The sequence below is a fragment of the Excalfactoria chinensis genome, chromosome 1 (assembly GCF_039878825.1).
Source record: "Excalfactoria chinensis isolate bCotChi1 chromosome 1, bCotChi1.hap2, whole genome shotgun sequence".
Taxonomy (NCBI): Eukaryota; Metazoa; Chordata; class Aves; order Galliformes; family Phasianidae; genus Excalfactoria; species Excalfactoria chinensis.
In genome coordinates this window covers 108,711,166-108,736,259 of record NC_092825.1, presented here as the reverse complement: position 1 = coordinate 108,736,259, position 25,094 = coordinate 108,711,166, and the positions used below count along the sequence as shown (strand labels likewise).

The window sequence follows — 25,094 nt, the reverse complement described above, 5'->3', positions numbered from 1 at the left end:
TGCCTGCAGCAGGTTTGCTTGCTCTCAGTGTATGGGTGAGAAGAATCGTGCTGTGGCTGTGCACACTGAGATCAACTCATGGCAAGCCAAGCAGGATAAGTAACTGCTGTGTTTATTTTGCAGCCTTTTTCCTCCTTTCAGTGCCCAGTTTTTTACAATTCTAAGAACATAACTGCTGCTGAGAATGCCAACTCTCTGCTATATCTGATTGAAATTGGCCAACAGGTTCAGCATATCATAATGTGGGAACATATGCAGTCTAACTGCACGAGCCACTTCTCATACCAAAACCTTTAGAAAAACACATACTTTTCAGATGAGTACAAAATTGTACTCCAGTCATGGGTTTTAGCTGATATGAGCCAAAAGCCTACAGCACAATTTAAATGTGCTTACAGGAAAAGAGCAGCAACAAAATTGAATTACAGCTGAGATAGATAATCTGAGTACTTGTACTATAAATTGCAGTATCTGCAATACAAATACTGTTAATACAGCACGATCTTTGGCATTTCATCTAAGAATTACTTATTAGGAGATCAGAATTTGCTATCGGGCATTCTGGAAAAACAAGTTTAATCAGGTGATCAATAGTTAATGTGCATACAATATGAAAAAAACAATTGCGCAATTTGTGATTTTGACACAATGTTCTAAAACAAACCACATACATATGTAATTTTTCCTAGAGATAAATCAAGTACAATCTAAACAAGCTACAATATTGTCATTAGTTATGAATGATTTACTTACATTTTTATTAAATTCAAAAGTTCATTTTAAAAAGTGACTCCTATAGTTAAAATAGATGGCAAAAACATTAAGTACATCAGACTGCAATAACTTCAAGAGAACAAAGGAAAGATTATATTTATGTAGCAGTAATTTCTTAGTTATGCACCCTTGCTGTCTAATTTCTTCTGAGGGGAGTGATTTACAGAGTAACAATTAAGTTTTTATAAACTATTTTGCTTCTCTATGCAGAGATGTTTAAATATTAATTAAGAATAGACTGCAATCATTAATTTCTCCTTTCCCCATTCAGAAAGATTTCAAAATATGAAATTCTGCGGGAGACAGGAGGCTAATGGAAATGGAATCTTAAGAGGTTATTATCTCTGTCTCTAGTCATGGATGAAGTAAGACTGTGACCTCAGAGACAGGCTTGAGTACCAAAATACATGCATTTTCAAAATACAGACTACATCTGTACAATTTCTTGCATCCTCCTCATACTGCATCTGGATGGGATGGAGCTAACAGTCTTGATGGCAGCCCACATGGAATGGTGGTTTAAACAGTGTTGAGAATACATGCTTTTTTCTCTTTTTGGCTTTTGCTGTACTTACACAGTATCAAGGCTTTTTCCTGCATGTAAGCTGGATGTGTGCATAAAGGAGGAAGGGGCATTGACATAGTCCAAGAAGTCTGATGTAGGGCTGGATGCACACAGATTGGCAGCCTTATAGGTGTCTATCACAGACCCACCTCCAACGGTAACACAGGCATCAATTTCCCCCTTTTTAGCAAATTCAGTGGCATCCAGGAAACTCTGGTCTGTTGGCAACATGCTCAGCAAGAAAAACTGGGATAAAGTAAGAAGGAGATTGGGGTTTTGTCCTCCAAGGCAATTGTTGCTTAGAGACTGGCTGGGCATCCATCTGCTTGTGGGAGGTATTGAGTGACTACGTTTTCAACACTTGCTTTTCCATTCTACTTTCCTTCATTTATTTAACAGTCTTTGTTCTTACAAGTTTTCTTGCTGTAGCTCTTCCTGCTTTCTGCCCTATCCAGGGGGCACAAAGCATGAAAACAGCTGATCAATTGCTGGCTGGGGTCCCACTGTATCCTATATTTACTCATGGAGATGTTCTTCACTTCTTCTCTGAAATTTAATGTTTTCCTTTTTTTTCCTTCCCTATGGCATAGAATGCCTAAGCTCATACATCAACATTTGTGAAGGGAACACTGCACTAATGACAGAACTATCTACTCTTCTTTTCCTGAAAAGCTCTCCATGGATGTCTTGGACAAACATTACAGATACCATCATGTAAAAAATAAAATCAGTGACAAAAGCTTTTAGGATAAGGACAGAGAATTGAAGTATCTGAAGGACTACTTTCCCAATCCAAAAATATTTTTTCAGGCCTTTGATTTCAAGTTCCAGTCATGTTTCTTCCTCTGAGTGGCACACTGTTTTCACAAAATCATAGCTGGTTTGGTGAGACAAGATTTTATGTACTGAATCATGCTGTCTTCTAACCAGTCTGGACTCCATTTAGGCAAGAACAATAACATTTGGAATTATGGTCATCAATAATATCTTGGATATTCAGTGTCATACCCCTTCTCTTTGAGATGACCAAAATTTGAACTGAGACACAACTATAAGTGTAGCAAGAGCTCCTAGCAAGTGTCTTATATTTTCTCAATATAATAAAAATAAAAAAATGAAGATGACAGCACAGATTTCAAGCTGACTCAAATGTATATATGGCCATCTACAGCATCTAAGCTCCCAGAAAATTGACTTAAATTAAATACATATACATATTGAAAAAGCTCTCCCTAATTCAACAGTAATTTAACTCTGTGGATTGTTCCTTTTTGGAAAGAATGCTTCAGCATACACACTTCAGCAGTTCCATCACTAGATTATGATTTATAGATTATAATGGCAGTATGAAACATTATCTTCTTGGTGAAAACTTTATAGACATTTTGATTTGTGTACATACAGGGCAATATGACCAAGCATGACTGCAGGGGATACTAAAGTCTAGAAGATTAAGAATTGCAGTATGTGGCAAATAGTTCTTAAAAATCCATGAAACAACAGTGAAACAGAATGTTTTCTAATGGCAAAGGAGTTTTAGATCCATCAACATAGTGGTAAGCAGGTGTGAAATAGAACAGAATAGAAATCGAATGGAATACTGATTCTCAGCCTTCACTTGTTCTCTCAGTGTTGTTCAAAGTGTGGGAAGGGAGAGGAAATCACTTTTCACATCTGCAACTTGGTTTGTATCTGACAGGCAGTAAAGCTAAGCAGACATAGCTAGGAAGTACTAACTTCTCTCCTTGAGAATATAAAGGTATGCACATTAAACAAAAACAAAAAAAGCCACCAGCTGATCAGCTAAAGCAGTACTAATCTTATTTATGACACAATCATGGACAGCACGCATTGAAAGGACTAAAGGCTTTGACTGTAATTATATTACATTTATGCATATACGTGTAATATGTAATCAGAGAAATGATTTTGCTCAGAAAAGACCTTCAAGACTATCTAGTTTCCAGCCTCTTAATATGAGCAGATATACTTTCCACCAGCTCAGACTGACCAAGGTCCCATCCAACTTGGCCTTGAACACCTCCAGGTGTGGAACAACCACAGCTTCTCTGGGCTTCCTGTGCCAGTGCCTTGCTCACCATTCTCATCGTTAAAAATTTCTTCTCTATCCAAACCAAAACTATCCTTTTATCAGTTTAAATGTTCCCTTGTCACTGTATATAGCATGTGCTCACGTTATGCCGGTCATGGACTTAATTTGGTACTTGCGCTGAACAGTTCAGTCACTCATGGACTTCAAAAACTTTACTACAGAAGCTCTTAAAAAGAACATTGTTTAATCCAGGCAAGCTAAAATAGTTATTGAAAACTTTGAATATACCTGGGATATTCAAACTAGCATGATCGCATTGTTGTCTTCTGCATTTGTTTCTGTTTTTATTTATGGTTAAGAAACTATGTACAAACAGGCTGCCGTAAGATCACCCTGGAGCAATTCCAACAGATAGTTTTGCAACTAGCTGCAGCTCCTAGCAGTGATAGTGTTTTAAGACACACTTTCCAAGTGCACTCTAATAAATCCTCAGATACCACTTGCTAAATCTTTGACAAAGAAATTGAAAACTAAATTTTCATAAGTGCAAATACAGAAATTATAGCAAGAATAACAACAACAACTGAACAGTTTGTTAAGAGTGAATAAAAAATGATCAGTATTTCTAAGGATCTGTTTATTTACTCACTACAGACAGTCATTCATGAATTTTTCAACGTGAACTTGAAGTTAATTCATCTTTCTCTGGCATGTATAAGGCAGTGAATCTTGAAGAGATCCATTTTGCAAAGATGTAGAACAGGAAGAAAAACAATGCAGACTGAAGTTGGATAGATGTATTTGACACTCAAAACACTCTTCGTTAAAGTTTGAAACTCTAACACATATTTTCTCCTCGAGGTAAAGAATAATACTTGCTAAATCAAGGCTTGTATGGAGAAAATTCAGAAAATCACAGAATTTATAAAATCACTAAGATTACACAAGGGGAAGAATTTGAAAGAACCCGAAAGAAACACAGTGGAACATTTTAAAGATAATTTTACATCATCTCCGCATTTTGCAATAGCTGTATTGTTTTCACTTCCTTGGCATTTCTAAGGTATCACAAGTCTTTAAATCAGCAGACTTTGTGACTTACATAGCCTTCTCTAGAAAGCAGTTACAGAAAAACACCACAGAAGAAGTTTAACAAGATATTTCCTTAAGCTCCTTTAACATCTAAAATGCTAATAGAGTTGTGCTGCAATAAAGTAATTAAAAAACAAAACAAAAAAACCCAACCAAACAAACAAAAAAAAACTTTATAAATCTTATTCACAAAAAAAAAAAATAAATTCATTTGTGCATCTAAGAAAAAGCCACATTCAGATCATAAAAGTCACTGCCTCCATTTTAAGGAGTGTCTTTGTTGTTCTCACTTTATCTGAACGAGCAAACTTTGCAGGTAACTTCAGTACTGTCACAGTTATAAAACATGAACCTTACCTCTTCATACCATTACTTTTCTTTTTACATTTCCCTCAACCTACTCAACACAAGCTTTTGCTTTCTTTACTCAGGAAGATCCACTCCTTTTTAATGTCATTTTCCCTTTTTCCCTCTTGACCTGCTGTCCTGGAGCAGAAACAGCTTAGGATAGTGAAATACTGGCCTAAGTTCAAGTGCTCTAAATAAGCAAGGAGGAAGCTAATACATAATACTTACTCCTCCTTTAAAACGCTGATTAAAAGGTCAGAAAGAATATATATCTCTATCTTTAGGCAACTTACTTAGATGACAAAGATCTCTGATACCCATTTGTAGGAGAAAAAAAAAAAATAAAAAAAAAATACAAGAAATAATGGGAAAAGTTTCATAGAATCATACAATGTCTTGGCTTGGGTTGGAAGGGACGTCAAGGATCATCAAGCTCCACCCCCCACACCTCCATCACTGCAGACAGGGCCACGGACCTTCACATGTAATACTAGAGAAGGCCACGGACCTTTACATGTAATACTAGAGAAGGCTGCCCAGGGCCCCATCCCACCTGGCCTTGAATATCTCCAGGGACTGAGCATCTACAACCTCTCTGGGCAGCCTGTTCACTGACCAAGAGCCTGGAGGAGCAGGGTCAGTTTCAACTGCAACCCAACCTAATTCTTCTCACCAAAATATTTTATTATCCTTATACACCTAGGGAGATGGTTCTTCTTAACAGCTACTGCCTTGTTTAGTCAGTAAAATGCAGAACACACCATTCACAGAACCATATCCTGAGTTTATATTCTGAATATTTGCAACTCAAGCTCACTAATGTGCCCTTTCTAACATTATCAAGAGACCCGTGCTCCACTGCTTCTTGAACTCAGTATTAAAAGCAATTGCAATAGAACCTAAATGTCCCTAGAGATGCAGCGATTACACAAATGAGAACAACTAATTCAATTAACCTCTTGAAAAAGAAAAACAGAAAGAGCATTAGAAATATCTGATAAAAAATAATAATAATAATATAAAAGTAAAAAATCAACCATAAACAAGAGAAAGGACAGATAAAAGACTATGAGAGAAAGCCTCCTACTGAGAGTACTGCTCTCAGCACATTATATGTATTTAGTGCTTCACACTAGTCTCTTACTCTCTTTTATTCCCTTTGAGAAGGCATGGAGAATATTCATTCAGATTGAATTCCACATTACTCACTGAAGATCTCCCCAAAACATAAAACAAGCCAACCAGCCTTCAATGAAAATATCAGATAAGAAAAATAAAAATACCAGGAATGATGTAATAGGGATTGGATTGTTTTTGTTTCATTAAGGCATTTAATTATTCCATTACTATCATTTGTCAAAGTAAAACAAAGCATTTTTAGTGAGATTAGTGCTTCATGCTAAGCCAGTATCCCCTCACAGTTAACAGCCTTCAATCCTTCCATATCTCAGGATTATAAGGAATTTCGATTGGGAGATTTTATGTTTTGTGCACACCTTTTTAATGAGAATTCAGCAAGGCTGCCCAAAATGGTTGTGTTTTTTGTTTTCACTCCGGCCTTGAGCTTTTTGCATCTGAATCATGAACAGAAGTAACTTAGGGCTACAAAGATGGGGAAGGGTCGAGAGGGGAAGATGTATGAGAAGTGGCTGAAGTTGCTGTGCTTGCTCAGCACAGAGCAGAGGCGCTGAGAGGCCTTATGGCAGCTGCAGCCCCTCACAGGGAGCGGAGGGGCAGCACTGAGCTCTGCTCTGTGTGACATTGACAGGTCCCGAGGGAACGACATGGAGCTGTGCCAGGGGAGGGGTGGCTGCGTTTAGGGACAAGGTGTGCACCAGAGGGTGGTGGGCACAGCCCTGAGTGCTGAAGTTCAAGGACTGTTCAGACAACACTCTCAGACATACGGTCTGTTTTTTGGTAGTCCTGTGTGAAGCCAGGAGCTTGACTCAATGGCCCTTTTGGGTCCCCTCCAAGCTGCAGTATTCTATGATTCTGTTACGCTGTTGGTACTGTCTAGGAAGTTTTTAAAGGGCAGATATAGAAAATGTAAAAGTGGGAGAAACAGAAGATTGCCCAAAATATAGCAACTTCCCAGTGCACTTATGACTTCACTTATAGTGAATATAATGCTTTCCATATTGAAGTGTCTGTTCTCAAATGTTTTACACAGCCACTTACCTTGAATTATGTTGAAATACTATCCAGCATCTGAACTGAATCATACACTTCTCAATACAAACATGATGTAAGACAGGTTGATGTGTTTTGTTTTGTTTTCCCTTTTTGAAGACCAATATGACACACAGAATATATTGTTAGCTATATCCTCCAAGTGTGGTAACATTAAAACCAAGAAGAAATGTAAAACTATTTCCCAATTTTATCTACAGTTGCCTTCATCCTGATCCTCTTCTCTTTTTCCCCACACCACACAGAAGGAAATGTCCACAACATTGGTGCAACAGAAGTGTTACAGAGCCTGTAAATTGATTTTGTGCATGGAAGGCGTTGAAGGATATATCAAAGATACAAAACTACAATAAATACTATATCATTTACAAAGTTTTCTATGTTAAAGTTTACAAGCATTTCCTTCAAAATTGTTCTCAATTATCTGTTGTGAATTGCAAAAAGCAGAGTTTGCAATACAGCTAATTGTCTCAACATCACAGATGAAGAGCATAACTAACGCTCGCCCCCCCCCCTCCCCCGCACACACACACACACACACACACTGTATGTCATGATTTCTGAGAATGTTAATTAAATTTATTTATTTCTTTAAAATACAATTTAAAAACTTAGGCAGTCAGCCAATATTTCAGATGAAGCACCACACAGGACATGGTCAAGTGTTTATTTAGATGCAGTTATAAAAAAAGGGGCTTGATGTATTTTTAAAAGAAAAATCTAACTACTAGTGTAGTTTAGGCTTACCACAGGAATAACCACAGAATGTAGGAATTAATCCTAACAACTTACTACTTTCTGCCAAAATACTATTCTTTGCACTTGAGTGTAAAAATATTATGAAGAAATGTCTTTGAAAGCAGATAAAACATGACTGAGTTGAGTAAGGAAAATTTAATGTTCGTATATTCTAAGAGACAGATTCCTATAGACAGCAAGAAGAAATAACTAACATCAGGGAAATCTTCCCTCACTTCTGGAGAGCGGGAGAATTGGAGAAACAAAAAATCAAGCAGGGAAAACAACTGAGCTTCAATCAAAAGTGTTTTTGTTAAATGACTTTTAATCCTAAGTATTTAAAATGCAGAGTATTAATAAAGCATAGCATGTGGGAGACATGGGCTTTCATGTAGCCTGGTGCTCATCCCCTGTTGTCAGGTTTACATTCAAACTGTCCCCTTAAGCACAAAGCCAAGACACTCTGACACATAAGAAGCAGGAACCTGCATTTTAAATTGGCTAAAGTAACTGCCTAGGCTTCTTATAAAAGGCTTTTTATTCTTTTATGGGGTAGAGGTAGATGAACAGTCAGAGTATATTAGCACACCTATTTTATTGATTGTATCTTGAATCTTGAAGGCCAATTCAGTGCTCCTGCATAAAGTGCAACGTCACTGAAAATCAATAGAGGACACACTAAGCAAGTGCTTCACCTGCAAAATTACTTACTCTGGGCTACAGAGAACAATGAATCTCCCCCTGAGACATTTGAAGATTAACTCAGTGATTAGTAAAGTCCAGAAGAAGACAACTAGTGCATCTTGGAGTTAATGGAGACATACCTCCAGGAATCTTAATGCATGCTTGTAGTTTCCTGGAAAATTGCACAAATTCCTGGACTAGAGACAAAACTTGTGGAGAAATTCCTTTTTAATTCCACTTAGTATATGTGCACTATGAAGAATGCTATGCAAGATTTATGACAGTGAACATAAGATGTGCAAAGATGTTCTGCTGCTATGTTACAGTGAAACTGTAATGTGTAAATGATACACATTAATTTCAGTGAGTAGGAAATAAACATTCACAACTAGTGAGCTTTGCACTGAAGAGCAGATAGCAGTAGATAAGATACAACTTACAGACACTGAAAGAACTATCTAGCTTAAGTAGGATGTAGGCAGCTATCTGCATCCCAAGCCAAGGACTGCTAAATAAGAGCATCTGTTTACATATCAAGAGCTTATTTTAAAGAGCTGGACAGAATGGAATTTCTGATTATGGATTTCAGGCACTAGGTGATGATAGGCAGTATTTCTGAGCAGGCAATTTGAGTATTTCAGTATCAGATACCTAGACAAGGAAACAGGCAGCCCAATATCACATCCAAGTGTAAAGGCACATGACAACTTTGGCCTTCTGCTACACTGACTTGCTAAAACCTATATCAAAATTGTTAAAATGTCAAACAATTCTACTGATTTTAGACTTTGAGTTTACAATACCAATTAGCTATTCAGTATAATTTTAGTATACCCTTACTCTGGCCTTTTTAAGATATTTTCCTTTTGAGATCTGATTCTAGTTTATTTTTTCTTTTATTTTATCTTATTGTTGTTGTTGTTGGAACAATATGACACTCTCCTGTTATTTATGAATGTCATTCTAGGGACTTCATCACTAGATGCCAAGTCTCAACTGTTTATTTTGTAGTGAAAGTCACGTATGACACCTGAAGCATCTGCATAGGCATTTGCTGCTTTACTTTGAAATTATTACTCAACAGTTTTTGTGGAAAAAGAAAAGACTACTTCAGGCCCTTAAAAAAAAAGAAAAACTTTATAGTGCTTTGTGAACGTTCATATAGAAGGAAAAATCAAAATGTCATAAAACAGAATAAAATTTTCCAGTTTCACAATCTATAAATATATACATGAAATGAAGAGTAGCTTATAATGATCATATTGTTAGCACATTAAAACTCTTGTAACTGCTGAAGAGCAGATTATAGGAATAATGATATGCAAGGAGCCTAGAGTTACATATATATTTGCTGTAACCTTCGTTAAGCGTTAAGTTTTCCCCCTCTCAGTTCTCACAGTGCAGTGAAAATAGCACCCTGGAAGATCCAGGGAAAGATTTTGTTGAACTGCATAAATTACTTCCCTGAAATAATAAAAAAATTGTATTCTCATGAGCTTTCATCTAAAATTAATACACTAAGATGCATGTATGATCAAAAAGAGAGAATGCACATGTGTGCTCTAAAATTAATTAGCTTGAAGAAGGCTACATTCTTCTAAGGATGTAGCTAGTAATTAGCTCTATAAATGAGCTATTAACAGACAAATCTATACCAACACTTTGATACGACAAATGAAGAGCATTACTGACCATGCAATATCACCATTTTGAGTACTCGTCTCAGTAGTAACAAATGTAATGTTAGCCATGTATTTACCAAAGTAAAATGAATTTGTTTGAGACTGTCATGATCTTGTAATTATTATCTGCATGTATCTCATCAGCCTGTTAATGAGATTTTTGTTATACAATTAAGTGGTTGATTTTCCTTGGCAAATTATCCCCAACAACAATCACCACTACAAAAGTAGGCGAGCTTTGTAGATGCATCAAACTCTAAATGCAAAGCATGAAGTTCTTAGATGCTCAGAGTCCAGTTAAAGATGAAATTCTCCAAGCACATTTCCCAAAATACAGTTTAACAATATATCTAAGAGTGTAGAACCATGGACTTCACTGGCAAAGTGTTACCATCGTGTCAGCAGTGACCTTAACCAGACAGTTTCATCCAGAAACAGTTACATAAGCAAGTGAAAATTCTGGAAATACTTGTAGATCTTCACTAGTGTATCTGAAAGATGGATAGTGTCTAGCTGTACTTTTGGAAGTGTTTTGCAAAATTTCATTTCAGGCTTTTAGCAACTAAAAAAAATATTGCTTGGCTTGTACTAATATTTTCTAAACTCCAATTACCTGTTGCTAAATAGAACATATTAATGCCTGTTCAAAAACTCAAATGACAATTTGAAGCAGTCAGCTGCCTTCCAGGTTTATCCTCTTCAGATGAGAGTTACAGAAGTATGAAAGGCAGATCAGGAGGTTTTCCATATTTAAAAATAAGTGTTACTTTGAAACCAGTAGTGCCAAGAACCTCACCAGCTAGACCTTTAAAATAGACTGGCTTGCGTCTTTTCCTTAATCCAAGTATACAGAACCACCAGAAGAATTTGAATCTCTAAAGTTTCATATAGCATAGACTGGAGCAAGTCAACTACTAAGAGAGGGAGAATACTAAAATCAGCTGGGGAGCAACATAAAAGGTTTTGAAAATAAAGACTACTTTCTCTAGCTCTGTCTTTTCAAGGTAAATCCATACTTTCAATCCAGCAACTGTCAGAGGCTTTCAACAAGCACTACACTGTGCCTCTTTAGGTGCCTAAAGGAAAATGTTTTCCCTCTAGGTCAACCTCAAAGGTTTAATTTTGGATTTACTGCTCGCTTTTCTCAAAAGTTTCCAATCCTGTGATCCTCTATCAGACTCTCAACTTGCTATGCATTGAAATTCCAGGAAAGGATCTGAGCATCTTCACTTACACTATAGGAAAGCTCAGATCCTCTTGATCCTCTTCCTTTGCAAGAGGTTTTCAGTCTGACAGTGAATCTACCCAGTAGACAGTAAAAATCACATAACAGATACACCATCCTCAGGTCCTGCTGAAGCCATGTGTTACAAGCTCACTGAAACAATCAGAAGTTAGTTTTCCTACCTGTGACTGTGAAGGAGTGCATTGAAAGCCAATCCATCAGACCAGCTACTGGTGAAATTGATAACATTGACCTGTGGGTAATTACGAGTTGATTGACGGACCCAGCTAAGCAGAATCTTTTCACTGTTTGTCTGCTGCAGTCCAGCCATGATGTTTTTCATTACATCTTTGACCTGCAAAAAAAAAATAAAGCCAGAATCTCATCAATGACTGAACTTCCTTATTTAAAGCTGAATCTTTTTTGGACTCCCAAAAGCTCCAATTGCCTAGATATAAGCATTGAAGAAAAGCCTCCTAGGTAACCAAAGAACATATGTGGTGTCACAGTACAATGATAGCGATCAAACTGGAATACATAAAAACAACTGACACTGACTTGTCTGCCATTGCAAGCGCATTCAGTATAATCACCACTATTTCACATGAAGCGCTCCATGAGCAAGCAGAGAAGGTACATTTGCATGCACTTCTTATTGGAACAGAATGCATACAAAAGCAGCCTTTCTCTTTGTGGTTTTCTTTCCTCTGGAAATGCATCTTTAGTTAATAGAATATGTTATAATAAAGGCTGATAAAATGATGAAAAGCATTTTTCTCTCATCGACAAAGTTGAAATAAGTACAAAGGTAAAATAAATAAGAACAGTAGAGAGCACAGTATTTTCTATTTCAGAATGTAAACTGTATTTGCATATGTGTATCTGGATGAAAAATAAATTTCACTGCATATATTAAAGGAACAATGTATACCTGTATGCATGTTTTGAATTCTGTTTCAGAAACAGTTAATATTCTTCCTTCATCAGAGAAAGCCCACCTACCTCTAGTTATTACTTTACAGAGAGCAATTAATTCGGAGGGCTTCTAAAATATTTCCCTGGAGTCTGATACAGTGTAGCTGCTAATATATTTCTTAGCAACTTCTTTACTGGTGAAAGATATATTCATAATTTATTTTCTTGTAAAGTATTCCCTTTGAAATCACTGTGCTCTCCACATACCTTGGAAAGAGTGGCAGCTTTTAAAAATTTTTCTCTAAGATAAAATTTAACTATAAAGTTGTTTTTTCTTATTGACTCATCTGAAGTATTTCTTTGTAATTCTCACTGGCAGTGCTCAGCAATCAGTATCAGTCAGAAAACAACATCTAGTTAGTGCACTATTTAGTATCTGACAAGGATTGACCACATTCTAATAATAAAACCTGTAATATAATACACAAGCTATAATCCCAAAGCACAATCAACTACAAAAATAATAATAATAATAATAATTACTAATGTACTGAAGAAAACCAGTAGGTATCTATCAGTTTATTATCCAGTCTGACACTAATCAATCCAATCCCTTGAATCAATTATTGAGTGGAGATGTGAATAATAAAACAATCTCCCGTTTTTACATCTGAAATGCATACTATCATTAATGCCTTCAATTTTTCATTTTAAGACAGGTACAGAATTAATCTTGTAATTTCTTAATTTTGGAGATGAAGAAAGGAGGAGAAACTGACCCACTATGAAATTCTCAGGCCTTAATCTTACCTTTGATCTACAAGTATAATTTCTACCAATGGCAATGGTACAAATGCTACTAAGATAAGAATAATAGCATTCTATGGTTCCTCCAAATCTATACCAGAAAACTGAAAGTAAAGAGTTTGGAAAAATTACTAAATATGCTATTTAGTTTAGCTTTATGTGTCTGTTGGGTATCCTTAATTTCTTCTTAATTTTCTCAGTGTTTATTATTGAGACTTGCCAAATTAGATTTAAATAATCCAGCGAGAAGCAAGGAGTTCAACTCCTATATTTCCACACGCACAATAAAAAAACTTCCTGACTACAAGAATATAAAATTTTGTTCTTCATTAATTCAGATGCTAAAAAGAAGAACAGTTTCAAATGTGACATTTGTTATAGAACCACAGAATCATAGAATCACAAGGTTGGAAAGGACCTACAAGATCATCTAGTCCACCCATCCAATATACCACACTTAAACAACATGAAAGCCTACAAAGTATTCAGATTGTGGTAATGGATAAACTTGCACGCTACGGTTTCATTTTTCACTCTGGATTTTTATCGTGTCCGTGTGTTAATGAGTACAGGCATATCTGAGTATAAGAAGTAAACCATAGCATTCGATAAATACAACGTTCTTTTTGTGGGACAACTGAATTTATGCATAAAGAAAAATTAAAAATATAAGAATTAAAGGTACACAAAGTTTGTAAGAAATAAAAAAAACAAACGTCTACACTGACGTTTATGTAACAGAAAGTATAAATGAACTGTAAGCACTGTGAAACTATAAATTAGCCATAAAATAAAGCAATGGGCTGCCAAGGAGGGAACTATTCAAATGAATCCAGGCAAACTCATTATTTTTTGCTTATGATTTAAAGAGAAGCAGCCTGAAGTTCTCCAGTTCTTTCTACTTCTGAGTAAACAGCTTCAAACTCATCTTGTTGAGTTTAATAGTCTAACAGCAGATGAAGATTTACTCTAATTTTCTTGCATTTCTTTGCAGAAAACTGCTAAATTGATGGTTTTTTTTGCTGTCTCCCAGGGAATTGCGGGCATTTAAAATAAGAAAAAGCAAAAGGACCTGGTCTCATCCTGAAGGTTTAGACTGCTTCTTATTCAGTGAGAAACAGTGAATAATTCCCCTTCTGCAGCTGGAAGCCTCCTTGTTTTCCTGAGCACTTCCATCCTTTCTGTCCCAACAGCAGCACCCTGCACTGCTGTGAACACTGAAGGAGCTGCAAGTGGGATGGCTTGGCCCTGAGGCAAGTCTGCAGCTGAATGCAAAAGAGCAGGCTGGCACTGAGGTTAGAAGGAAACTTTCTGAAGGCTTCTTAGTTAAGATGTACTTAGAAATGTGTGTGTGTCAGCCTCAAGAGCTTTTGGATGGATTCCACCCTGAAATAAGCTGCCTCAGCATCCAAGCTCAAAAACTACACCCATTTCAAAGCACCTAGCAGTTCTACATCTTGCTGGCTGGTGACCTCTGATATTCATTTATTTGTTACCACTCCCTTCTAATGCCATATATCTTCACAGGAAACAGAGCTTTAAGGTATAAGAAACTCCAACTAGTGGAAAACAGAAATAGTTGTTCCTCCTGGGGGATAGCCCTATACTATTGTAATAAGAAAAACTGCTTTTGAATAGAAAGGGGGAAAGGGCAGCATAAACACCACCACAGGTAACTTTCAACATGAAGAAATGATAAACTAAAGGCTATGAACAGAACAGGCACACGACCTCTCATCACACAGAGAAACACTGAGGTGCATACACCTGGGGCACAAAGGCAGGGAGAGGCCATCTCCAAGCAGCTGGAATTGAAAGGAGCTGGCCCTGTCACCTTTACCACCAGGGAGGTCTCCTCCATTCCTTGCTGTTGCCAGATAAATGTACCTCCTTCTGGGAGCTATGCCGAGGAGATGTGAACCAAGCACAGAGCATGGTACCTCTGTACACAGCTTGCTTTGGAGCCTCAAGGCACCCATTTCAGCTTAAGTCACCTACAGCTGTGGACTAGGATTTGGGGAGGGTGAAAGTGAAGGAAGGGGATAGATGGCAAATAGAATGGTCACAAGGGAAGGCACGATCTAGAGGCCTAGATTTTGAGGAATGTAAAGGTCAAAGCCTCCGAGGTACTAAGAGCTAAAAAACCCTTTAACTTTGGATGGCATGGGAAGCATCTGGCACTGGGTGCAAAAGGGCAGTTGAAACCAGCACATCTGTGTCTGGCCCACTGCTGCAGAGGACTTCTGATCTATCTGCTCGACTGCCAGGAAGCCCTGGAGCCTTTGTGTGGGTGTGGGCTATCTAGGAACGCTGCACACCAGCAACAAAAGAACAGGTACATAACATTTTAGTGGAATGGTACAGAGATTCACTACACCAGCCACTACAAGACGGGGAGAAGGACAGAATTTAAAATGTTACTCATGAAGTTAAGGTATTTTCATTTTGCTCAGTCAAACAGGGACTGGCAGCTCCCTGACAGAATGATTCAGTATTTTTTACCTATTATATTTCAGATATTCTGACTGCACGGATTACTTTTTTTTATAGCCAGAATCCCCTCAACTCTCTTAAAGCACGTTTTAAATATCTCCTTTTTAAAGAACATTTTCATAGATGTTCCAGACACCCATCAAAGTAGGGGATATTCTTTACTCATTGATTTGAGTTAGAATAATAAGTCTGTTAGTATTTCATTTCCACTAACATATTTCAAAGTAAAATGGTAATTCCAATTAAAGTGCAGGCTCTGCAATAAGTGCATGAGAAGTCTGAAACTGTTAATAGCTCTGCAAAGAAGGCTAAGTGGAATATATCTCTCTGGAATATTTTCCTCATGCACATAGCTATTACTTTGCTCTTTTTCAGCATTTTCTTTGTGACTTATACAAAAGATGTTTGTTAGGTTTGGTTTTTCATTCCATTTATGAAAACAGGTTTGCTCTTATAAAAAAATGAAAGCACTGAACACTGCCATACAGAATCTTTTTATGCTCTTAAGAGAGATTTTCTTTGTCAAGTGTAACAATTCAGGAATTAATGGTATTGTTTTCTTTTTGTTTAAATGTTAATTGAGCAGTGAGGCTGAGATCACAGAACTGTGAGGAAGAGGGCAGCAGCTTCAAAGAAATAGAAACCCTAATAGATTCAGAACCACAAAGGGCTTAGGCAGCAAGCAGGTACTCAACTCAGAACCATGGTTAAATTTGAGTGAAACTTCTAATAATAATTTGAAAAACAGGCTAGATAAGAAAGGACATAATCACCACAGGGGACAGAGAAAGCCACAAGATCTGTACTGAACAGAAATGAGAGTGGCAAGAATGAGACAAATCTTTTCTGCTGCAGTGCCTCCACAACTGAGAATGCTGATACCCACTCCGACCAGCACTGAAGCACTTTCTTTTCATGAACATTTCTTCCTTCACTTCTCTCTCTGTCTTTTATATTTCACACAAAGAGCCTGACATTTTTGTAAGAGGCGGTCTTGTTGTCATATATAATTGTAGTTCTATCCTAATGTCAGCCTGGCTGCAGCATGTGAAACTGAAAAAGCTTTTTGCCTGTTCATTTGTAGAAAAAAAATATTTAACTGCCATACGACTCATATCTGCTTTTTGCATGCGTGCAGGTGTACTTCATCTAGGTGACTCTTCTTAGCACTGAAAGCTTTTGGAATCATTTGCAAAAGCAGGATTGCATAGTCAAGCACAGAGTGCAACAACAGCATAAATAAAATCAGCCACTTATTGTACATAGTTTTTGGCCTCATACATAAAGCAGACTCGATACAAATCTTAGGGAAAGGAATGTTTAACTCAATGGTAAAGAACTGGCAGAAAACTTTGGTTGCCCTGAGTTTTAATTTAGTTTTAAGAACAGCTTGTCATGTTTCCAGCTGCCTAGTGTGAAGAACCATCTGTGACAAGGAAAATAGCACAAAGAGGAAGAAGTGACCCATCCTTAAGAAATTTATGGACTTGTTTCACCAGAAGCATTGTAAAACTGTAAAATAGTACCAACTTAAGAACAAAGCAGAACAATCACAAACGTTCGAGATTCATGCAAATCACTTCAAAACTTGGAAGAAGAAATGGAAAAGAATGTTTTTTGTTTGTTTGTTTGTTTTTTCTTTTTTTTTTCTTTTTTTCCCCCACAATAGTGTAAATAAGCAGTTTCAGCTTTCAGTCCTTTGAGGGAAAAATGGAGCAAACCAACATCTCCAAAGTTCTGTTTAAAAAGAGAAAATCCTATGCACAAATCTGGCTTTATATTTCTTCTACTTATTCATTATTCAACAGCAAATGCATTATCATATAACAATGTCTTCCTACAAAACACAGCTTTATCTATTGTTTAGAATAGAAACTGACATTCAGTTCTATCCAAATTAGAATCTACTTACAAAATTTCGAACAATCTGCAGGTTACCTCCTTTCAACAATCCCATAAAAAGATTGACATGGAACACTATAGACTGAACATGGGCTGAAGAATGAAAACTCAGGAAAGCATCACATTATTAATCCCTACTTTGTAAATATGGTTCCTAGACTTTTCGTACATGGATAATGCAGCTGATGCCACTGGTATCATCACTGTCATTGGACTCCTGACAGAGCCTGAAATGAAGAACCTATATACTGCAACCAAGAACAGGTACCCTAAGCTCATATACTGATCATTAAAAACCTCACCAAACTATGAGGAATGCTGAGAAAATGTGAAAGAAAAATAAGTAAGTACTAATCCTATTAAAGCACATTTTTAACACTTCAGGTAAAAAATGTGAACTAATCAAAATGTGAATTTTAACATGCACTACTCATCTCAGTCCATAATTCATATAAATTAAAGCACAGTGATTCCAGAATAATTGGTAGAAGATGCTCAGATAGGTTTCATTTTCCATCTGCTCTTAGTAAGTAATTTAGAACAGTGTTGTGCAATTAAACTAAAAATATTGGGAAGTGAGACAGAGATAGAAGTGATTTAACAATTTGCAGCTTTTCTCTGTTGCTTTCATTACAACTTATCCTGTAAAATTAGTAAGGAATTGCTCCCTATGGCCATGAATTATACACATGTGATTTTCTGATAGAAGTATTTAGTTTTTAATAAAAACTCCTCTAGGTTCTATTTCCCACTATCTTTCCGTGTAATGCTACGTAAACTTCTAGATTATTACTTGGAGACCTGAACCAGCACAAATGGAGCGGCTATTAACCTAGACTCATACAAACACACAGACTTAAAGCATCTAGATGCTAATTCCTTCCAAATGTTTATTTTACTGCTGTCTCACACTTTGTTTTCCAAAGCGTCTCCATCTAACATGTTGGCTTTTACATCTATAACATAATTCCTCATTTCTCTCTAAAGTGAAAAGAAGCTAAATGACCATTATCTGCTTCAAATAATTGCTTGGAAAGCAACTCTATAGGGTTTTAAAATAATTCTTGGAAAGATGGGTTGGCTGTGGAAAGCATGAAATATAATAATTTAATTAAAAGAAAAGACTCTCATCTACAAGAAGGGTCATAAGTAGGATCCAGTGAACTACAGGCCTGTCAGATAGACCTTGGTGCCAGAAAAGGTTATGGAGCAGATCATCTTGAGGGAGATCACACGGCATGTGTGAGACAACCAGGGGATCAGGCCTAGAAAGCATGGGTTCATGAAAGGCAGGTCCTTCTCAACCAACCTCATCTTCTATAATTGAGTAACCTGCCTAGTGGATGAGTTGATGTACCTAGTCTACCTAGATTTCAGCAAAGCCTTTGATGCTGCCTCCCACAATATTCTTCTGGAGAAGCTGGCAACCCATGGCTTAGACTGATAGACTCTTGGCTGGGTACAGAACTGGCTGAATTGCCAGGCCCAGAGACTGGTGGTAAAGGGAGCTAAATCCAGCTGGTGAATAGTCACAAGTAGTGTTCCCCAGGGGTAGGTACTGCAACCCATCCTGTTTAATATATAGATTGATGACCTGGGTAAGAGGACTGAGAACAACTCAGTCAGTATGCAGATAACAGCAAGTTGAGAGGAAGAGTTGATTTGCCTGGGGGTAGGAAAATCCTTCAGAAGGATCTAGACAGACCGGATAGCTGGGCTGCACCAATGGAATGAAGTTCAACAACTCTGGCTCACTCCTGCACTTTGACCACAACAACCCCAGGAAATGTTACAGGCTTGGGACAGAGTGGCTGGAGGACTGTGTGGACCTGAAGGTGTTGGTCAACACTCAGCTGAACATGAGCCAGCAGTATGCCCAGGTGAACAAGAAGACCAGTGGCATCCCGGCATGTATTAGAAAAAACATAGCCATCAGGAACAGGGAGGTGATTGTCCCCCTGTACTCGGCTCTGATGATGACACACACTGAGTGCTTTTGGGCCACTCTATACAAGAAAGACATGGAGGACCTGGTGCTTGACCAGAAAAGGGCAACAAAGTCTGGAATGCAGGTCTTACAAGGAGCAGCTGAGGGAACTGGGTTTCTTTAGTTTAGAGAAGATGTGGATCAGGGGAGACCTTACTGATTCCTACAACCACATGAAAGGAGGTTGAGGCAAGGTGGATGTCAGCCTCTTCTCCCACGTAATTAGTGAAAGGACAAGCAGGAATGGCCTCAAGTTGTGTCAGAGGATGTTCAGATTGGACGTTAGGAAAAATTTATTCACTGAATAAGTAGTCATGCACTGGAACAGGCTGCCCAGGGAGGTGGTTGAGTCACTGTTCCTGGAGGTGTTCAAGAAGATCATCATTTAGATGCTGTACTCAGGGACATGGTTTATAGGGGAAATACTGATAGTAGGTGGATGGTTAGACTTGATGATCTTGGAAGTCTTTTCCAACTGTGGTGTTGCTATGACTCTATGATTCATATTCTAAGATTCTTAAAGGAAAAGGGATTACATATCCACGTTAGTTTTGTCTATTCATTTTTCTTACAATAACTGTTTTATATACTCTCTTGCAATGTCTAGCTGTGAAATTATAGTCAAAACAGCTGCTGCTGAAACCTACTATATCTTCTTAAGATACTTAATATCCTAGATGATACATAAACAGACTCATAAAACCTGCTGATTTACGAACTTATATTGCTTACAGTTCCTATGTTTATTTAGTAGTTTGAAGCTGGATAGTAGTGGAATTAAGTATAAGAATAAAAATATATCACAGAAAACATGCTGTGGTGCCACTCACCTGCCAGTGAAGGATTATGTTCCAGATCAAACCAAGGGTCAGTTTATGATTGCCATCCACAATATCTGAGCTCCCAATATTTACCAAATCAACCTATTAAAAATGTTTTTAAAAACTGCATTAGATTAATGGCAAGCATGAGAAGTTGGTATTAGTTTCATACATTTGGTAATTAACTTTCTTTGGGGTAAGGGAGAGTTAGGAACAGGCTAGGATAAATCTTGCATTTTGTTTCCGCTGTTTATAAAATACCCAGCTCATATTTTATAAATGGCACAGATAATGTGCTGGCAAAAAGCAAGCAATGATCTAGAGCTCCAATTATTCCAGCTGTGAAAACAAAGAATTAAAACTAATAGTTAATAATAATTTTTAAATCTTTTATAATAAGGTTCTACAATCACAAATCACAAACCCAAAGGTTGACACAGGAAAGTTCCTGCATTATTCTCTTCAGCACCTTATGTATCATACTTTGGTGGAAGCAACACATATATCTAGGCTCTGCAAGAGCCTACAAGAATTAAGATACTATTCTACATATTTATATTAAAATAGAACTAATTTTGTCTTTCTAACATTCTACAATGCAGAAGGCATGGCACAGTTTATTTTAGAGTACAGAAAAAACCCATGACTGTGATCTACACGTCTCTTTCCATATTTCTTTGTTAAGCAATTTTCCACAATTATATTATGCATTTCTAACTGCATAATGCATCAGCAATTGCCAGCCTGGAATATTCTTTTTTCCACTTGTGAAATGGTCCTTCATGCTCTCCCACTTTTTATGCTATTTAAAAAAGAATGTCAAATTCAGAATTGGGAGAGCAAGACAACTCACCTTGGGGCAGAAACTAAGATTTCGAAATTTACTTCCCCACCTTTTCACAGATTTAGTTTTGCATGGTCAGAACCAATTCTTATATGGTAAAGTACATTGCTTCTTCAAAAATTGCAGTCTTCATATCTCTATTATACATCTGTAGTTATTTGAAGTTACATCTATGCAATAACTAAAGTTTTTTGCAAACTGAAAGCAAAAGTTACCTTCAGTACAATGATGGATAGGTCATTTTTATTAATCACATACAAAACAGGTATTTGGCAAGAGCTTGAAATTTTTTCTTTAACAACTAATACTTTTTTTTTTTTTTTTTTTTTTTTAACTAAAAAAGTGTATTAGTTGCCATTTACTCTCGTCTGGTGTCTTGGAACATTTTCCAAATTAAGTATTATATCCTAACTGCCGTTTGGGTCCATCTATCAAGGGATCCACTACAAAGTTTATTAGGGTACCAGCTACATGTTTTACACATCAAATCCTCTGCCTGTATTTGGAAACTGAATCTTTGTCACAGAGACTATATCTGTTTAACTGAAACAGAAGAACACTTTCCAGTCTCCTTTAGCTTTGTCTGAGTTCAAATTACAACAATTCTCTGCCTGAATAACAGGAAAAAATACCATAGGAAAAAAAAAAAAAAACAAAATCAAAATCTGTAAAAGTGATTGATTGGAAGTGGTGGCGTTTTTCAATCTTAAATGAGTGCACAATCACTATTAGTTACATGCTTTAAATATCCATAGAACTGTTGATTTTGCATTTCTGAAGTTCTATAGAAATCACACTTGAGTTTTTTTTGAAGGTTGAGGAATCTATTTCAAAAGCACATCTTTTAGCTTAATACTGATCTGATCAAAAATATTTTGCACAGCTGTTATGATCTTCATTTTATGGATATAATGGCCACATAGAGTACACACTCTACTCTGTAAAAGAATGCAGTCTATTCTATGTTGTTCAATCAGTGCTTTGTTTTCTTACTACATTTGAAAGGGATTATCCTGGAAACTGAATGAAAAGCACATTAATGGATTTAGCTGATATTTACTCAATGTTTTTAAAAATATTTACTGTGAAAATGTGTAATGCGAAAATGTGTCCAATAAAAATATTTTTGCATATTGTGAAACGTATGGCTGATTTTTTTATTTTTTCAATAATGTCATATGCTGCAGATTGTGAAGAATTAGAAGCTTTGCCTCCTATTTATTTGCATTAAATTTCATTTAAGAATCATGGTAGAGGTCTTCATGACAGTCTTATAAGGTCACTTTCATTTATGCACAAATCTCTAGATGGATAAGCATTACCTTGGATTTATAAAATCAATGACTTTATTCAGCAGCTGAACTCAAGCATGTTTAGTGACCTACTGCAGCTATCAAGAAATCCAATATCAAATGCAGTACAGAATACATTATCACTGTTCCATCACATCTTGCAGTCAAGTTTAAGTGAACATTTGAATTTATTCTTGAGGAGGATGTACAGTGTAATTAGTTGGCCATTGAAAACGTCTGCAAAAGTTATGGGCCCATTAGAATGCTTGCACAATGAAGATTTTACTAGAATATTTACTCTAAAAAGATGCCTTTTTCTGGCCTGAAAAGTCAATTTTGACAAAGCAAAATGGAAAGCAGTATTTATATGAATGGTTTCCTTAATGTTAAGAATCCTATGGAACACATATCATTGTATATTTAGGAGAAATACCGTCTGTAAAAAAAAAAAAAAAAAAAAAAAAAAAAAAACAGAAAAAAAGAAAAAACAACAACAACAACAACAAAAAACACCTCCTTTTTTTTGAATTATTAATTTTTAGAGATTTGTGAGTGTTTGTTTTTTCAGGTAGTATCTCATAACCAGCTAAGGATGACTTATTGTTTTTCACTTTTTAAAAGCATATATTAAACGCCATGCATTACTATAAAATTCTACATGTTGATCAGTCTTCAAATGGCATTCATTATGCATAAATTATTCAAACACTTGCTGGCAGTGGATTTTACTCTTTGAAATACATTCCATACTGGAGCCGAACCTCTAAGTGTCCAAGTCACATTAACAAAACTGCCTTGATTCCAGAAATTTTATTCTTTAGTGCAGCATTTACTCTGTAGGATGTTCTGCCTCTGACCAACTGATGACTTACATTATTTCTCTGCAAAATCTGCAGTGCTTTGTTGACATTGTTCAGAGCATGTACTCTTGTGGAGCCCTTTTCTTTTGCCTATAAAGGAAATAAAATATAATTGACCGTCCAGAATCAGAAAATTGAATACACTATATATAATACAAATTTTATATTACACCCACAGTTTCATATTTCGCAAGTTTATGACAATATTAGTGAGGGTATCACAATACATTGTGCATATGCACCTTCCTCATATGAAATAGAGGCAATTGTGAAACAAACTGGATTCACAGTCGGAAGCTAATTTAGTATCTTGACATTTTCCAGTGAATGAATCATTGAAATGTATATAAAAATGGATAATTTCAGACTCTTTATATTCTGATTGTTTTCTGCTCCATAGCACAATTCAGGAACATTACCATATCAACCAAACAGATAAGTATCAGATTGTTGAATATTTATTTACAAACATAGCTTCTCTGAACTTACCTCTCAGTCTGTTTCATTACACTTTTATGAGAAAGTTTCAAAGAAGACTCCAAACTCAGAGTGTAAGCAGGAACTCAAGAGGCAGTAGCCAAAATTAGGTTTGATGTGCTGCTTTAGAATTTAGAGGTTTATAAGAGAAAGCTAGTCTGACTTTTTAGATGTATATTACTTCAATATATTAATGATGAGTATGACACTTATTAGAAAAATATTCTAATTACATTTATTAAATAACATTATGTTTGGTAACAGTGTCTACTGATGAATAATTGCTGAATTACGGCTAAAAACCCAAATACCTAAATGAATCAAATCTCATCCTTGTTTCTCTTTACCAATATATGCATGCATATTTGATCATTTTCATGTTACGTATAACCCTATCTAAGATTTCCTGTCAAATATAGGGCTCAGGTGTAGTGTTTCCTCAATTTCAAATTAAAATTGAAGATACTGCTTCCATAGGACCTCATCAGTGGGGAAAATTAACAGATAATGTACGACAACTGTCATAACATTATGTCTTCAATATAGCGCAATAACATTAATATACATACAATTTTTTGGCCTATAAGGCATTCCAGGAGCTCCAGAAGTTTTCGTCCATCTCGAAAATCATTAAAAAGATCTTCAATGCAACGTCTTCCACACTGAAATGTAACAAAGGCTTCAGTTAGTTCAAAACAAACACAAGAATCAGTATTGCTAAATTATAGCATCCGGCTCTGAAAGCTGAAAAAGCCACCATCATGAAAATTTCTATATTCTGTTTGTGTAAAAATATTGTGCAAATCTAATTAATTAATACATACATGAAATATCGTACAATGTAAAGGAAAAAATATCTTGCTACTGAGTTTGTAGAATTTTTTCACATACATCAACACTGTAACAGAGTTCTACCGGGTTGGGGAGATTGGTGTCACTTATTTTAAGTACTTATGGTAAGGAATGCATCCTCCATTCCTTCTTAATCTACTGATTTCATAGGTTTAATATGAGGCAGTGTTGTGTTCATGCAGCCAGGACAGCAAACCACATTTTGGGGTGCATTAAACACAGCATGTCCTGCTGAGCAAGAAAGGTAATTCTCCTTATATTTAGTATTGATGTGGCCTTATCCCGTACAGCTCTAGGCTTTGTCATTTGAAAAGGACATTACAGTCCTTGAAAATGCCCAGAAGACACCAAGGCTTATAACAGGGCTGAAGATATGTCCTGTGAGGAGAAGCTGAGGGTACTGGGCTGTCCAGTCTGGAGAAGAGAAGGCTGAGAGATGACCTCACTGCTTTCTGCAGTTCCCTGAAGAGAGGAAGTAGAGGGAGGTGTTGGG

General features: G+C 36.5%; 1 protein-coding gene across 15 annotated transcripts in view; it reads right to left on the bottom strand.

Moving 5' to 3' along the window:
- Nucleotides 1–25,094, bottom strand: part of DMD (dystrophin) — a 1,110,121-nt gene that overhangs the window by 746,944 nt on the left and 338,083 nt on the right. For all 15 annotated transcript variants that reach the window (XM_072349305.1, XM_072348356.1, XM_072348443.1 and 12 more), the window contains exons 3-6: nucleotides 24,319–24,411; nucleotides 23,285–23,362; nucleotides 20,286–20,378; nucleotides 11,534–11,706 (exon numbers count right to left, since the gene is read on the bottom strand). In XM_072349305.1, coding sequence (XP_072205406.1) covers nucleotides 11,534–11,694 — 161 coding nt within the window. In that variant the 5' untranslated portion in view covers nucleotides 11,695–11,706; nucleotides 20,286–20,378; nucleotides 23,285–23,362; nucleotides 24,319–24,411. The remainder of the gene's footprint in view (nucleotides 1–11,533; nucleotides 11,707–20,285; nucleotides 20,379–23,284; nucleotides 23,363–24,318; nucleotides 24,412–25,094) is intronic.